The sequence below is a fragment of the Chamaea fasciata genome, unplaced genomic scaffold (genome assembly GCF_029207755.1).
Source record: "Chamaea fasciata isolate MVZ Bird 193981 ecotype frontalis unplaced genomic scaffold, bChaFas1.0.hap1 SCAF_30, whole genome shotgun sequence".
In the NCBI taxonomy this organism is placed as follows: Eukaryota; Metazoa; Chordata; class Aves; order Passeriformes; family Sylviidae; genus Chamaea; species Chamaea fasciata.
The window spans coordinates 4,137,466-4,152,611 of record NW_027094115.1 but is presented as its reverse complement, the minus strand read 5'-3'; the positions used below and the strand labels follow the sequence as shown (position 1 = coordinate 4,152,611).

The window sequence follows — 15,146 nt, the reverse complement described above, 5'->3', positions numbered from 1 at the left end:
TTTTTAATTGAAGTTTCTGTTTGACCCAGAGAGGAGTGAGGTGAGGCTGCGGTGGTTTCGAGACAAAAGTTGTCACATCCAAATTTTCCCTGCGCTGCTGCTCCCCCCACCCCACCCCGGGCTGGCTCGTGTTCTCTTTTGCACAAATCCAACAATCTACACACAAAAAAAAAAAAATTTCCACTCTTTTCTTTGCCGTTTCAGAGCGTTTATTCACACGTTGATCCGAGCAAAGACCATTTGAGGAGGGATTTATTTGAGCACAGCTGTGGCTCCGTGGCTCCCGTTGGCTTCGGGGTTAAACCTCCTTCCTTCTGCCTTCTCCCTCCACCAGCCTCTCCTGTAACCACACACCAAATTCCGGCTTGAAAGGGGCAGGGAATGACTTTGAGGATGGGGTTTTCAGGTGTTGAAATACCACAAGAGTTGAAGGCCTGGGGTGATTTGGATGGAGATGAACTGGCTCAGTGTCTGGGGTTTGTTCTCTCAGCCAGGGGGATTTTTTGTGCTCCCTCCCACCTTCCCCAGGAAATGAGGAGAAATTGGAGTTTTTGCATGGGGTGGAACATTTCCTTTCCTTTCCTTCCTTTCCTTTCCTTTTCCTTTTCCTTTCCTTTCCTTTCCTTTCCTTTCCTTTCCTTTTCCTTTCCCTTTCCTTTTCCTTTCCTTTCCTTTCCTTTCCTTTCCTTTCCTTTCCTTTCCTTTCCTTTCCTTTCCTTTCCTTTCCTTTCCTTTCCTTTCCTTTCCTTTCCTTTCCTTTCCTTTCCTTTCCTTTCCTTTCCTTTCCTTTCCTTTCCTTTCCTTTCCCTTTCCTTTCCTTTCCTTTCCTTTCCTTTCCTTTCCTTTTCCTTTCCTTTCCTTTCCTTTCCTTTCCTTTCCTTTCCTTTCCTTTCCTTTCCTTTCCTTTCCTTTCCTTTCCTTTCCTTTCCCTGTTCAATATTCCTGCAGCAGCTCCAGGACTCTGTTGTTGGGAGTGGGAAAAGCTTCGTTGTTTTCAGTTGTTATTAAGCAGCGAGAAGTGGGATCAGGGTCTGGTGGGGTTTGGTGCTTTCAGCTCTGCAAAGACAGGCCAAGTTTTCCCCAGTGAGCCAGGACTCATTTCAAATATCCTGGCAAATATTCTGGAGGATTTTCCTCTTGAAGTAAAAAAACAAACAAACAAACAAACAAAAAAACCCCTTAAAAAACTTAAATACAGTAAATTACTGCTACTGGAATCATGGGCCACGATTCCAATGTTGTGTTCAGTACAAATAGGGTTAAAGAGGAGCTAAACTCACATTTATTTTGGTTGGTTTTGTATGAAAATCCTGGGTTTGTGAGCCTTTTCCAGGCCTGGCTCCTCGGTGAGAGGCTGCAGAGGCTTTCCAGCACTCGGAGCTTTGGGGTTTGGCTTTTTTGGAGTTTTTGGGCTGGCCCAGGACACTGCCCCGGCCATCTGCCCCCCTCAGGGTGTTGCTGGGTTGATGAAAAGCCCATTTTTGCCAGGGAGGGCTGCCCGTGTGTCAGGGAGCTCCGGGGGGGACTCCGTGCTGTCGCTGCCGTGCAGCAGATCATGGAAATGCATTTCCCAGCCTGGGGAGCCTGGGAGCTGCAGCTGCCATCTGCCTGCGACCTGCAGCAGCTGGGACAGCAGGGACAGCCCAGGGACAAATCTGGGACAAATCTGCGACAGCAGGACAGTCCTGGACAGCAGGGACAGCCCAGGGACAAATCTGGGACAAATCTGCAACAGGAGGGACAGTCCTGGGACAAATCTGGGACAAATCTGCAACAGGAGGGACAGTCCTGGGACAAATCTGCGACAGCAGGGACAGTCCTGGGACAAATCTGGGACAAATCTGTGACAGGAGGGACAGTCCTGGGACAGCAGGGACAGCTCGGGGACAGCAGGGACAGCCCAGGGACACCTCTGGGGCAGCAGGGACAGCCCAGGGACAAATCTGGGACAAATCTGCGACAGCAGGGACAGTCCTGGGACAGCAGGGACAGCCCAGGGACAAATCTGGGACAAATCTGCGACAGCAGGGACAGTCCTGGGACAAATCTGGGACAAATCTGCGACAGGAGGGACAGTCCTGGGACAGCAGGGACAGCTCGGGGACAGCAGGGACAGCCCAGGGACAAATCTGGGACAAATCTGCAACAGGAGGGACAGTCCTGGGACAAATCTGCGACAGCAGGGACAGTCCTGGGACAAATCTGGGACAAATCTGCGACAGGAGGGACAGTCCTGGGACAGCAGGGACAGCTCGGGGACAGCAGGGACAGCCCAGGGACAAATCTGGGGCAGCAGGGACAGCCCAGGGACAGCAGGGACACCTCTGGGGCAGCAGGGACAGCCCAGGGACAAATCTGGGGCAGCCCAGGGACAGCTCTGGGACAGCTCTTGGGACAGGAGGGACAGCCCAGGGACAGTCCTGGTGCAGAAGGGACAGCCCAGGAACAGCTCTGGAGCAGTGGGGACAGCTCTGGGGCAGCAGGGATAGTCCTGGGACAGCTGTGGGACAGGAGCAGGGACAGCTCTGGGACAGCAAGAACGGTCAAGGGACAGCCCAGGGACAGCCCCGGGAACAGCCCCGGGACAACAGCTGGGAGCGCTGTGGGTCCCTGGGGAGCCGGGGAGAGCCGGGCTTGGTCTGGGTTCATCCGGGCAGGAAACGCCGCTGCTGCAGGGGGAGATTTGGAATGGTGGATTCCCAGTGTCCGGGAAGGGATTTGGGAACGGGCAGGTGAGAGGGAGGGATTTGGGGAATGGGCAGGTGACAGGGAGGGATCCGGGCAAGTAATTTTGGTCCCATGGGAGCTGTCCCTGCCCAAGGGACGAGGAGGATTTTAGGGACAAGGAGGATTTTAGGGACAAGGTGGATTTTAGGTCCCTTCCAACCCAATCCCATCCTGGGATTCCATAAGGGCAGATCCAAAATTTCCTCACGTGAGTTAACTTCACTCCCTCTTCCTCCTCCACCTCCTTTTCCCTCCCCGCATGTGTTTTCCTTTAGTTTCCGCAGAGTGATGACAGAAAATCCAAATCACTCACCACGATTTCCTTCAGATCCCTGGTCCTGGAGCTCTGCTCCGAGCGCGGGCACTCGCTCTGCTGCACCTCCTCTAATTTCTCCATCTCGTTTGCAATCTGCATTGGAGAAGTGTCACGACCTTCAGGAAAGGAGGTTTTCCCACCCCAGTTACAGACGGAGGCGAAACTGTCCCACCACCCACCAGGGATTCACCTTTTCCTCAGGAATTCGGGGAATGAGGAGGAGCCGGGTGTGAAGTATTGATTGGAAAAGAGGGAGAACCATCAGTGGACAGAACCTTCCCCACGTGCTTTGTCGTCTCCTTGTTGAGCATCCACCACGTGCAAATTGTCAAGGTTTTAAGGGAAGTGGAGGAATTGTCCCAAAATAACAGCTCAGAATGTTGGAATTTAGGGAGAGGACGAAATCAGATTGAACCTGGACCTCAGAGCTCCATCTCTCCCTTGGAGTTGCCTGCCCAAATTATTCCATGGTGATGCTTCAGTGAAGGATCAAAGAGATTTTATACACAGTGATCATGAAAAGCTAAATATATTCACATATATTTTGTCTCAATAATTTGAGAGCAATTTTCCCAAATATTTCTCTCAAATATTGGGAATATTTTTTTCTCAACAATTTTTTTGTCAGTACTTTGACTTCTGCCTGCTCCAACGTGCTGCTCTTTGTGCCGGGCTGCCAACTACCTCCCCACCCCTTATTTCCCAAATCCTCCTTCCAACAACGTGTTCACCCCCAGCTCTGGGGGGGGGTTTTGGGGACAGACACAGGGACAGGGGTAGAGGGAAGCTTTTATCACCTTTTTGGATGTGTTTTTTTGCAGGCCAGAGTTGTTCCCCAGCCCGGGACCCACCTCCTGGAAGGGTCCCAGCAGGACCTGGGCGCTCCTCTTGCCCCCTGGCTGGAGGCCGTAGGACCAGTGCTGGGCCAGGCACAGCCCCAGGCACAGCACACACAGCAGGACAGCGGCCACCGTCCTCCTGGCCTTCTCCATCCTGGCAGAGACAAAAATAAAAACCACCTGTCTGGTCATGAAGCTCCGTTTGTGCCCCGGGGAGGGATGGAGGTGAGGCATTTCTGGGTCACGGAACCCTGGAAGGTGCTGAGCTGGGAGGGGACTCGGGGGGAATTGTGGAATTTTGGCTGCTGGTCCTGCACAGACACCCCCAAAAATCCCCCCCTGAGCCTGCCCCAGTTCTGATCTGCACCTCCAGCTGGATTTGCAGCCTCTCCAAGCCTGGATCCGCTCACTTGAAAGAGATTGGAAGTCTGAAAAAAAAAAAAAACCAAACTTGGATGAAGATCTAAATTAGGATTTCTGAGTTCCAGGCGTGTGTGGACCTCAAAGGTTGCGTTCCCTGGTGGCGGTTGGCGGATTTGTTCAGCTGCTTTCTGCGCTCATGTCCCTGCTCCTTAAAAACTGCCTTTTGCAGTCTCTCCTGATCCATTTCATTGTTTCAATAGGAGCATCTGCCAGCACCGGATAAATCAAAAGGGAGTGTGGGATGTTCCAGCACGTTACCTGCCGCCTGAGAGAGGTTGGGGAGTCACTCCAGCAGCTCTTCTCCTCTGGAAAACGCCTGTAAATGTTTTCTCACCTCCCTTTTTATACCCAAAGCCCCCAGTGCCACCCCTTTGCCAGCAGGAGGCTTCTTTTTTTTCCCCACTTCTCCCTCCCAGGCTGCAATTTGGGTGTCGCTGTTCCACAACTGTCATGAGCACAAAGTAAAGCTGATAATTGAGACACCCCGGTGCAGCAATTAAATTCAGCTCTTCCCTCCAAGAGTCATAAAAGTAACAGCTTTGCTTTTAAGAGGTTGTAAATCCCGCTTTGGGATGCAGCTGATCCTGCCAGGAATTACAGGAGCTCCTCTGCCACTCAGTTCTGGTTCCTTCAGTCAAAGTTCTTGGGTGAGTTTGAATTTGTTGGGGCCGTGAAATGGAATTGAGCTCAGTCTGGAAGAATCCTGGAATGGTTTGGGTTGGAGAAGCGTTTAAATTCATTTATTTCCACCCCTGCCATGGGCTTGGACACCTTCCTCTGTCCCAGGGTGCTCCAAATCCCATCCGGCCTGGCCTTGGACACTCCAGGGATGGAGAATCCATGATCCAGGAAACGCCTTGTGCCCATCTTCAATTATATCCGGCAGGAAGGAAACAATTCTCAGTGCTCAAACAGGAGCCTGTGGTTGCACAAGTGGCCAGAGCAGTTTGAAATCCTCCTCCTTAACAGTCAAATTCAGTTCTTTGCTCTATAAAATGCCAGGTGGGATTAAACTGGATGAGTCTGTGATGGTAAATGTACTTTGCTGGCACCATTCCGGTGGGAATAGGATCCCCAAATTCTTTTTAGAAGGGTCTGGAGTGACAGGGACAAGGGGGAATGGGTTTAAAATGACAAGAGAGGAGGTTTAGGCCAGGAAGAAAGCTATAATTTGGGTTTATAGACAAGGAGATAATATATAATATACAAATATATAATATATAGCATGCAAATATGTAATTTGGGTTTATATTAGGACAAATTCCTGCCCTGGGAGACTGGGGAGGGGCTGGGCTGGAATTCCCAGAGGAGCTGTGGCTGCCCCTGGATCCCTGGCAGTGTCCAAGGCCAGGCTGGAGCATCCTGGGACAGTGGGAGATTCTGGGGATGGAATTGGTGGAAACGATCCATAGGGCCTCTTCCAACCCAACCCATTCCCTAATTCCGTTTTTCAATCTCGAGAGGTTTATAAAGATTTATTTGCAGTAATTTTGACTGCAGAAATCCAATTTCCCCCCCCACCCACCTGGCAGCTCCTCTGTGCCACCTCAGCGTCTCGTGTTCCCTGTTCTCCAAACATCCTGTGACCTCTTGGAGCTTTAATGGGTGAAATTCAATCAGTCAGTAATTGAGGGAGGATTTGGTGACTCCGAGCAGAGTCATTTTCCTGCCCCAGGGCTCCTCCCACTCCCTGAGCTCAACTCAAGCTGTGAAAATTTGGGTTCAGGGGCAGGAATGTTCCTGCTCCTCCTGCGTGGATTTCCCCGTGTCCGGAGCCTCCTTCCTTCCCTTGCAAAAATCAGTTATTTAAAGGTAAAAGCGGGTTTGGTTTGGACATTTAAAGAGAGTTTTGCTCAATAATTGCAGCTCATTAAGCACCAATTAGCCTGGGCCTGATGAGTCTGCCCTGAACAGCTTTGAACAATTTTTTCTCCACAGGAATTGGAATTTATGATCCTTGAGTCCCTTGCAGCTCAGGATATTCCATGATTCTCTGACTCTTCTGCCTCCAATTATTTTATTAAGCAAATATATGAAGGGTGGGGACAAAGAGGAATGACAAACCACAAACAATTCCATGGAAATTCTCCCAATTAATGGATCGGAACACCCCCCCCACAGCACAGTTGTTTTTCCAGCAGGTGTTTTATGCTTAAAACAAATAAAAATCTTGTTCTTCTCACAGGTAAGATTTGGGTGGTTTTATTCAAATGAAGACAACCAAGCCACTTTTCTCTTGCACACTTTTTTATTAATGCAACTTAAATTAGCTGGAAGTTCTACACAGGGCTCTTGACACAGCTCTGTCCTGGCAAAAGAGGTGCCTAAAAATCCAGCTGTGAATGATGGTGCCACATGCTGTGATTATTCCATGGTGCTCCAGTGAAAGTTCCAAGAGATTTTATACACAGTGATTATGAAAATAGAGATATATATATTTATATATATTTATATATATTTTTTTTCCATACAATAGTTTTACTTCTGCCAGCTACAAAATATGATAAAGAAAAATAATTCATTTGTTTCTCTAGCCCTAGGAATCTTCTTCTAACTGCAACAGACACAACGTTCCCACTGAAAGCCTTGAGGTGGGAGAAAAGGACTCCAAAGTCACACTGCAACCTTTCCCTGGAACCTCCAGGTGGTTTCTCCAAGGATATAGTGTTGTCCTAGTGCCTGACCCAGAGGGAGCTGCAGGAAATAATCCCAATTCTGAACCTGGCAGCTCTGGGATTTTGAGCCTTGCAAGTTCAGGTCACTTAGCCTGAGTCAAACCAAATTAAAAATTCCTGCAGTTCCTCCCCCCCAACATCCTCTGCTGATCCCCAACTGGTCCTTCCCAGACTGGTGGCAAAGCAGCATATTTTTTTATTTATTTTTTTGTAACAACAACTGAGACTACAAAACAACAGAAATTGCACTGCAAGGGAGACAAAGCCCCCGGGAAAGAACTGTGGAACTCCAGCTCCTGTGGGACATCCACTGGTTCTTACTCCTCCTTTGTATTTCTACAGTAACAGCTTTGATTTCCCTAAATTCAAGGTTAGTTTTAACTTTGGGGTGGTTGAAGCATCTGAGGTAAGTTCTTGATGCACCTTTTTTTTTTCTTTCTTTTTTTTTTTCTTTTTTTGGTATAGTTTCTTCATGTGCTTTTTTTTTTTTTTTGATTGTGTGTAAAATAAAGGTGGTGTGAGCTGAGAACTCCACGGATCCTACAGGGGAAAAAAGCAGCTCCTTATCCACATCCAGGGGTGCTGAGGCCTCTGCCCTGCACAACTCCCCCCCAAAAAAGCAGCTCCAGCAGCTGTGGGAGGGCAGGGAGGGCACCTGGCCACAGGTGAGGTGCTTTTACAGCCACCTGGGGCAGCCCGAAAGATCCAGCTGGGAACAGGATGATGCCCAGGGAGTCTTTTTGCATAGTAGATGGAAGGGAAGGAAGCAGGGAAGGATACACCTGCTGAGGGCATGAGGAGCAGGAGCTGGGGCTCCTCTGCCTCTCTCTGCTTTGGTGACAGCTCTGTGCTCTCCTCTCTGCTCTGAATTCCCCACCCAGGGTGAAAACTCTGCAGGGACTCCAGCCTGGAGCAGGCAGGACACGTCAGAGCAGGATTTTCCTCACCAGCTGTCATTGCCAGTGCACCTCCACACTCGTTTGGAGAGGATTTAATTAAAGACATCCAATTAGTGGAGCAGGGATCTTCCCATCAGCTTCCACCCCAGCAGAGACCTGAGCAGCCCCTGGGGACACTGAGCCACCCCTGGCACGGCCACAGGCTGGAAATTCACCTGGAAACCTCCCCTGGGTTGCTACTGTACAGGAGTAACATCTTCTATTCATATTGCAGCTACAGACTGAATAAATAGAATTGCATATTTTGTGCTTTGTATAAATTAAAATGCATCCCAAAGTGAGGCAATGCTAAACCATGAAAGCACTGAACCCTTTCCCACCCCTCAGAACCAGCCGCAACTCTCTGGTTTCAGCACTCACTTCCTCACTCTGCTCACGCAGAGGTCCAAAATCACTCTCTGTTGGCACCTCTGGAAACAAAAATTTCCCTCCCCAAAAAGTGGATCAAAAGAGTTTTACCTAGGCACTACTGCAAATGTAAGGTGGCTGAATAACCATGACTCGAACTGAGGGAAGGGGGAGGAGGTGAAGAAATGGATGTTTGGATTCCTGGCGCCCCTATCTGACACTCTGGGACATGTGCAGGGGGGTCAGCATCTCCTCGAAGATGGCTCCCTTCACGTTGGAGCCCCTCAGATTGGCTTCTTGGAGGTCACAGCCCGACAGGTCACAATTCTGAGGGGGGGAAAGGAAAATTAACGTTAATTGGATAGAGACAGAACTCTGCTCCAAAGTCAAACTCCATTTCCCTTAACTCTGTTTAACTTTGCAGCTGGAGAAAGGCCGCCAATCCCCCAAATCACCACGTTTTTGCCCACAGGGATGTATTTTTGTACAGATATGGGTAAGAAATGAAAGCTAACTCACCTCCAGGTCAGTCCCTGCCAGCGTGGCTCCTCTGAGGTTGCAGTTCTTTAGTTTGGCATTTTTCAGAGTGGCCACTCTGAGGTTGATCCCTGTCATCTGACTGCCCTCCATGTCCACCCCCTTCAGGTTGGCACCTGCAAAACACCCAAAGCAGCAGGGAAATCAGCCAGGAATGCTCCAGGGGAGGATGCCCAAGAGCTGGGAGAGGGCAAGGCAGAACTGGGAATTCCATGAGCTGGGAGAGGTCAGAACTGGGAATTTAGGGAGCTGGGAGAGGTCAGGGCAGAACTGGGAATTCAATGAACTGGGAGAGGTGAAGGCAGAACTGGGAATTCCATGAGCTGGGAAAAGTCAAGGCAGAACTGGGAATTTATTGATTATTTGGCAGAAGCAGCCCACAGCTGTGGGCTCTTCCACATGGACTGTACAAACACAGCTCAACTCCTGCCACATAAATGTACAGGCACAGAGGGCTGTTTCCAGGGAATAATTAACGGGCAAAAATCTTACCTTCCAAATTAGCTTTAAGGCCTGATGGGTCTTCAAAGTTGCAGCCTTTCAGGGATGCTCCCTCTGCGTTGGAACACAACATCTTCACCCCCTGCAGGTTTGCACACTGCCAGAGACAGGATGGAAATAAAAAGCAGAAACCAGCAGGACACAGATTTAAACTCTGCACTACAGAAAGCACAACCCCCCCTGTCACTGTGAGGAACAACCAAAGAAAAAATTGGGAAAATGATTTTTTTTTTGTCCCAATCCCTGTTTTTTGAGAGTCTTTGGTTGTCCAAAGTACAACCCCCCTATCTCTGTGAGGAACAACCACAGAAAACATTGGTAAAATAATTTTTTTTTTTGTTCCAATCCCTGTTTTTTGAGAGATTACAACCCCCCCGTCACTGTGAGGAAATGTGGGAACGCCGAAACAACCACAGAAAAAACTGAGAAAGTGATTTTTTTTTGTTGTTGTTGTTCCAATCCCTGTTTTTTGAGATCACTGCAGGGCAGCCCAGGCTTACATCCAGCACAGATCCAGAGAGGTCAGCTCTCTCCAGGTTGGCACAGCACAGGTTGGCGTGGGCCAGGTTGCAGCGGCTCAGATTTGCCATCTTGAAGTTGATGTAGCGAAGATCCAAGCGGGAAAGGTCGGCCCCACTGAAATTCAGACCCTGGAAAAGGCAGTGAACAGCCCCAAAATGGTCACAGGAGGGGAAGGGGGAGGTCTGGACAGAAAAGAATTAAAAGAAACACAGCTGGGTAGTTGTGTATGTAAATCTAGACAGATAAACGGATGTGCTGGAATGTTTTCAGTACCTTAAAGGGGCTGATAAAAAGATAGGAAAGGTTTTTTATATGGACAGAGAGTGCAGTGGATTTGGAGATCAGGTTTAGATGGGATACTGGGAAGAAATTCCTCCCTGTGAGGGTGGGGAGAGGCTGGGATGGAATTTCCAGAGGAGCTGTGGCTGCTCCATCCCTGGAAGTGCCCAAGGCCAGGCTGGGATAATCTGGGACAGTGGCAGGTGATTGGAACAGGATTATCCTTAAGGTCCCCTCCAGCCCTTTTTTGCTTTTGGTTAGTTCAGCTAGCTGAGACAAAGAAGCTTCCCTGTTTTTTTTTTTTTCTTGGGATGTTAAAATTCCATGGTTCTATGTAAACACACACTCACAAAATCATTTCTTCTATTCCAAAACACCACAAAATGTAAATGCAGAGCTCACATGACCTGGATATTTCCCTAAAAACAGGCTGTGGTTTTAAGCTGGGAGAGGGCAGGGTTGGCTCAGGTGTTGGGAAGCAATTCCTGGAGTTTTGCTGGCAGGACAGAGGCTGAGCTCCCTCACCTGACAGCGCAGCTCAGACTTGGTGGGTGTTGCCAGCAGGAATCGGACAAACTCCTTCCGAGAGATGGGAGAGTGATCCTCGGCTGGCTGGGAGTTCTGCGGAGAGAGCAGGGACAGCAAGAGATTAATGACACCTGCCCTGGGAGTTCTGGGGACAGGAGAGGGCTGGGACAGCCCTGAGTTCCACATTCCCTGGGAATTTTGGGGACAGCTCTGAGTTCCACATTCCCTGGGAATTCAGGGGAGAGTACAGGGACAGCTCTGAGCTATACCTGCCCTGGGAGAGCAGGGGACAGCTCTGAGTTCCAACTGCCCTGGGAGAGCAGGGACAGCAATAAATTCCACATTCCCTGGGAATTCTGGGGCCAGCCCTGAGTTCCACATTCCTGGGAGAGCAGGACGTGCATCCAGGACTGACAGAGAGCAAAGTACCTTAATAGCAACTTCCAGGTGTTCAATGAGGGAGTCGATCCCAAAAAATCTGGCTTCTTCCAAAACCCCTACAAAGAAAGCAGAGCTGGTTATTCCAGGGAATTGCTGACCCAGAGAGCAGCACCCTCCTCTCCCCTCACTGGAGAACACACCCACATTCTACTGGATGTAACTGGGCAGAGAGGAAAAGTTTGCTTGCAGCTAAAAGGAAAAATACAACTCAAGACACAACATTATTAGCATTAGGTTAAAGAGATCAACTCCACAATTGCAGGTATTAACCCAGAATGGATTTTGTTTTTAATGCTCCAAAGAGAAACAACCAAGCCTATCCTCATTACAAAGCAAGCACTGCTGAGAGAACAAATCCACCAAAAGGGAAAAAACTCCCAACCACAGGAGGGGATGAGCACACAAAGCTCCCCTGTGGCTTTAACTCCAAGGAGGAATAATTTATAATTTAGGAGATGTCAGACAGGTAATACCTACCTAGCAAATTAATGCCATCATTTACAATGAGCTGTCCGTGACGTAAATAGTTCAAAATGGGCTCAAAATACTCGGGACTGCGGTCAATGAGGAAAGCTCCTCTAGGATCTTGCTTATTCCCCCAAGCATCTGTTTCCACAACATATATATATATATAATTACTTTGGATGTAGTGATAGAAGAGCATTTGCTTCAGTTTTCAGAGGTTTTTTTATTACCAAAGGGGATTGGAAGAGCAAATATTCCGTTTGGAAGGGCGGTTCGGAGAGAGAAGGAAGGAAAAGAGGAGTGGGGAGGGGAAAAAAAAAAAATCAGCTTAAAATAAACTTGTTCCTGCTCTGAACAACTGAAATTTTTACCACACGCAAAAGAATTGTGGCTAGGATAAAAGCAGCACTGGAATTTTTTAGCCTGATTGTCTCGTGCAGAGTTTGCTCACTTGGCTCTGCTGGCAAAACCGAGGAAGATGCAACAAGATGAAAAACCTCAAATGAAAACAAACAAACCAAAAAAAAGGACCCAAACTGCTCACAAGGGATGGGAGCTGGATTTGCAGTTTGTGAGATGATCAACATTAGGTGGTGAGATGAGAAGCAGAGAGAAATAAAGTTATTAACAAATAATTCTCTGTTCTGCTCCGGCACTTGAACGTACTTTGGGTATTTTACTTTATGAACAAGAGCCTCAGCTTGACAGTGACTTTTTCTTGCCTACTTTGCTCATTTATTACTTAAAAATAATGAAGTTTATCTCCATGTACTCACCTTTGTCTTTGAACATGTGTGCCAACATGCTGTCAGGTTCTTTGTTCACCAAAGTGCTCCTAGAAAACAAAAGCAGCCCAACTTTAGTTCTCCTTCACTTGTAAATGTTTAATTTCTTGCCAGGGTGTGGTGGCAAATACAAAACACAGAGAGAGCTGCAGGAGTCAAAGGCCTCCTGCTTCACAGGCAGGTGCTTTTTAAGGTCTTTTGCTTTATTGAAATGAAGTTTTTGGAGTTTTTGAAGCCCATTTTTACCGGGTGGTGGTGAAATATCTGCCTCCCACATTGAGAGTCAGCCAGTCTGTGTGGGCCCCTGTCAGCTCCTCCTGAGCTCTCCCATCAGTCTGAGGATCTGCAGAGGAGAAACGAAGTCAGTATTGGAAAAAAAAAAATGGTGAATATTCTTTAATTGCAAACAGGCGTCTTCTGAAAACACCACAGAATAAAACCTTCAGTTGGTATGAAAGCAAAATGAACTCTAGGAAATGAAAGGGTAAATGTAAGAATTACAGACTCACCAATGAAGGGCTCCCCTTCACAGACAAACAAAACATCATCATCCCTGAGGCAGGAGGGGGCAGAGGGAAGAGAAAAAAGAAAGTTACTCATTATTTATGCTTCATCTAATTGACAGTGGAACCTCTCCTGATCACTTTCAGATAAATTATGACCAGCGGCCATCAGCTGGAACTTCCGCATCTGATTTTTTAATCTGTCTTTTGCAGGTTCTACTGGATTGGAACGGGCTGACTTGAGCAGAGATTTCATCTGCAGCAGCCAGGTAGGGACCACTGGTGTAATCAATTAATTCTTACAAAAGAAGAATTAATTTCCTCCCCAGCCTGGGACTATTGTGTGAAGCCAAAGCAGTGACAGAATTTGTCTCCTTTACAGAAAATCCCCCCACTGCAGGGCTGGCTGGAACAGTGGGGATTTCATGGCACAAACATTGGCCTGGAGGAACAGAAAAGGCCTCAAACACAGCTTGGATCAAGCCATGAATCAATAAATGCGCTGAAATTAAAAAGAAATTAAAAAGATGTGAAGGGACCTCTGGGCACCCTGGCTGGAAAGGATTAATTAACAGGTTAATCTCTTCAAGCAGAGCCCTGCTTTGCCTTTTCCTGGCTGCTCCTCACCTGATCAGAGCAATGTCATCAATGAGCCCTCCCTTGCCGTTGTAAACGCTGGTGGCTTTGATCCCCAGCTTGTTGCTGGCCACAGAGAGCAGGTCTGAGAGAGTCCCATACACAGCCACCACCTGGGGAGGAGAAAACACAGTTTGGTTTGGGTTTTTCTGTCAATAAAAACAAATCCAGGTGTGGCAAAACAAGTCCCACTCTCTTTTAAAAATGTGTAAGTTTAATAAAAGTTAAAAATAAGACAATTAGGAGAGAGAAAGCAAAAGTTTTTTTGGTATAAAGCCAGCCAGCTGCACACCTTTCAGACTTCAATATTTAAGGATTGCTGTGTCCTTTCAATCCGCTTATCTGATAGATTTATTTGGGGGTGGCTCCACTTTGGTAACAAGGGTCTCCTAAATTCTTTTCTTGAGGTTTTTGGTTGTTTTGATTAAAAAAAAAAACAAACAGAAAGTCAGCAGGTTTTTATGCAGGGTTACAAGGTGACCACCCTCTCCTGCACTTTTTGGCTTGGTCAGTTTAGATGTACCAAAGAAGAAAAAAAAAAAACGGTCTTTTTACTGTATATACCATGTCACAATCAGAAAATACATTCATCACTTTTCTATTAATAAAACATAATACAATTATACACATATATATTTATATATATATATGAACACATATATGTATATAATGAATACATACAGTCTTCACTCAGATATTTGCAAAAAGCCAACTTTATAATATCCATTTATAACACAGGGAACTGTTTTCCCAAAGTTCTGCCACCTCAGGTTCATCAGGAGGAGCAAAATCCCTTTGGATCTCGACCAAGAAGCAAAAGAAAAGACCAATTTTAGTGCTGGAACACAAAAACCAGGGTGGCTTTTGCACAGCTCCCACCAAAAGTCACTGCAACAGCAGCCAGGGAATTCATGCTGCTGCTGTAAAAATGTAATTCTTTATTTCTCTAAAGAAATCTCGCTGTTTGTTCTGTTCCGAATGGATTTCCCTCCCTAAAACCACGGGTTAAAGGACAGGAGCTGTCCGCAGTCGGGATGTGGATGGGAAAACCAGGATCAGAGACACAAATCGAGGCTGAAATGTGCTCACACCGACCCCTGCGCTCCGGGCCCGGGTGGAAACAGCGGGATCATGGCCAGAATTAATAAATTACACATTAAAGCTGCACAGTCACGTCAATGTCTACGCTCAGAATGTGATGGAAACACCAAGATCACCGCGGGCTCTCTGTGGAATCCATCCCCCGGGCCTCTTCCTCTGCTGGACAAGCACCGCTTAGGCCTAAAAATGACTATTTTCAGCCTCGAGACGATTTTAACGAGGTTTTAAACAATTCAACGCGATTATTCCCAGGGCACCCCTCACGGCAGGGTCAGCCTCCCCTCAGAGCCCTCATCCCACAGCCGCGCCTCACACCAGCAGCCGGACGCGACTCCCAAGCCGCGACACATCCCCTCCTGTGGCGATTCCCTGCACGGGCAGCCAGGGGGGACCCCGCAGGCTGTCCCGGGGGGTTTCGGGGAGGGCAGGGCCGGGCAGGTCCCGCGGGCAGCGGGCAGGCTCCGGCCCGGGCCCGGCCTCACCTTCCCGTTGCGGGCGCTGCCGTTGACGAACAGCGTCACCCGCCTCATGCTGCGCCCGCCGCCGCGCCGACACCCGGAA

The 15,146-nt window shown here is 48.2% G+C and overlaps 2 protein-coding genes across 3 annotated transcripts; both read right to left on the bottom strand.

Moving 5' to 3' along the window:
- Nucleotides 1-24: 24 nt before the first annotated feature.
- On the bottom strand, nt 25-4,035 carry GNRH1 (gonadotropin releasing hormone 1). The gene is made up of 3 exons (XM_066206366.1): nt 3,895-4,035; nt 3,041-3,136; nt 25-340 (listed from the first exon to the last, which is right to left on the bottom strand). Exons 1-3 carry the CDS (start codon nt 4,033-4,035, stop codon nt 299-301), a joined length of 279 nt encoding a protein of 92 aa, XP_066062463.1. The 3' UTR covers nt 25-298.
- A 2,483-nt stretch (nt 4,036-6,518) lies between these two features.
- KCTD9 (potassium channel tetramerization domain containing 9) lies at nt 6,519-15,132 on the bottom strand. 2 transcript variants are annotated; one of them, XM_066206303.1, is made up of 12 exons: nt 15,068-15,132; nt 13,476-13,597; nt 12,855-12,898; nt 12,592-12,688; nt 12,337-12,395; nt 11,573-11,701; nt 11,084-11,151; nt 10,652-10,747; nt 9,826-9,975; nt 9,317-9,422; nt 8,807-8,940; nt 6,519-8,614 (listed from the first exon to the last, which is right to left on the bottom strand). In XM_066206303.1, the coding sequence occupies exons 1-12, from the start codon at nt 15,113-15,115 to the stop codon at nt 8,498-8,500; spliced, it is 1,170 nt and encodes a 389-aa protein (XP_066062400.1). In that variant the 5' UTR covers nt 15,116-15,132; the 3' UTR covers nt 6,519-8,497. The 2 variants fall into 2 exon arrangements, with proteins under 2 accessions (XP_066062400.1, XP_066062401.1); XM_066206304.1 differs by lacking the exon at nt 11,573-11,701.
- Between the last annotated feature and the right edge of the window lie 14 nt (nt 15,133-15,146).

What these genes read in the sequence shown, in the direction of transcription:
- KCTD9 (XM_066206303.1), bottom strand. Translation starts at nt 15,115, where the DNA reads ATGAGGCGGGTGACGCTGTTCGTCAACGGCAGCGCCCGCAACGGGAAG. An exon ending in AGTCTGAGCTGCGCTGTCAG is followed by an intron (nt 9,976 to 10,651) that starts GTGAGGGAGCTC and finishes TGCCTTTTCCAG; the next exon opens with GGTCTGAATTTCAGTGGGGC. An exon ending in TGGCAGGGACTGACCTGGAG is followed by an intron (nt 8,615 to 8,806) that starts GTGAGTTAGCTT and finishes TCCCCCCCTCAG; the next exon opens with AATTGTGACCTGTCGGGCTG.
- GNRH1 (XM_066206366.1), bottom strand. Translation starts at nt 4,035, where the DNA reads ATGGAGAAGGCCAGGAGGACGGTGGCCGCTGTCCTGCTGTGTGTGCTG. An exon ending in TGCTGGGACCCTTCCAGGAG is followed by an intron (nt 3,137 to 3,894) that starts GTGGGTCCCGGG and finishes TCTCCAATGCAG; the next exon opens with ATTGCAAACGAGATGGAGAA. An exon ending in GGGATCTGAAGGAAATCGTG is followed by an intron (nt 341 to 3,040) that starts GTGAGTGATTTG and finishes GTGTGGTTACAG; the next exon opens with GAGAGGCTGGTGGAGGGAGA.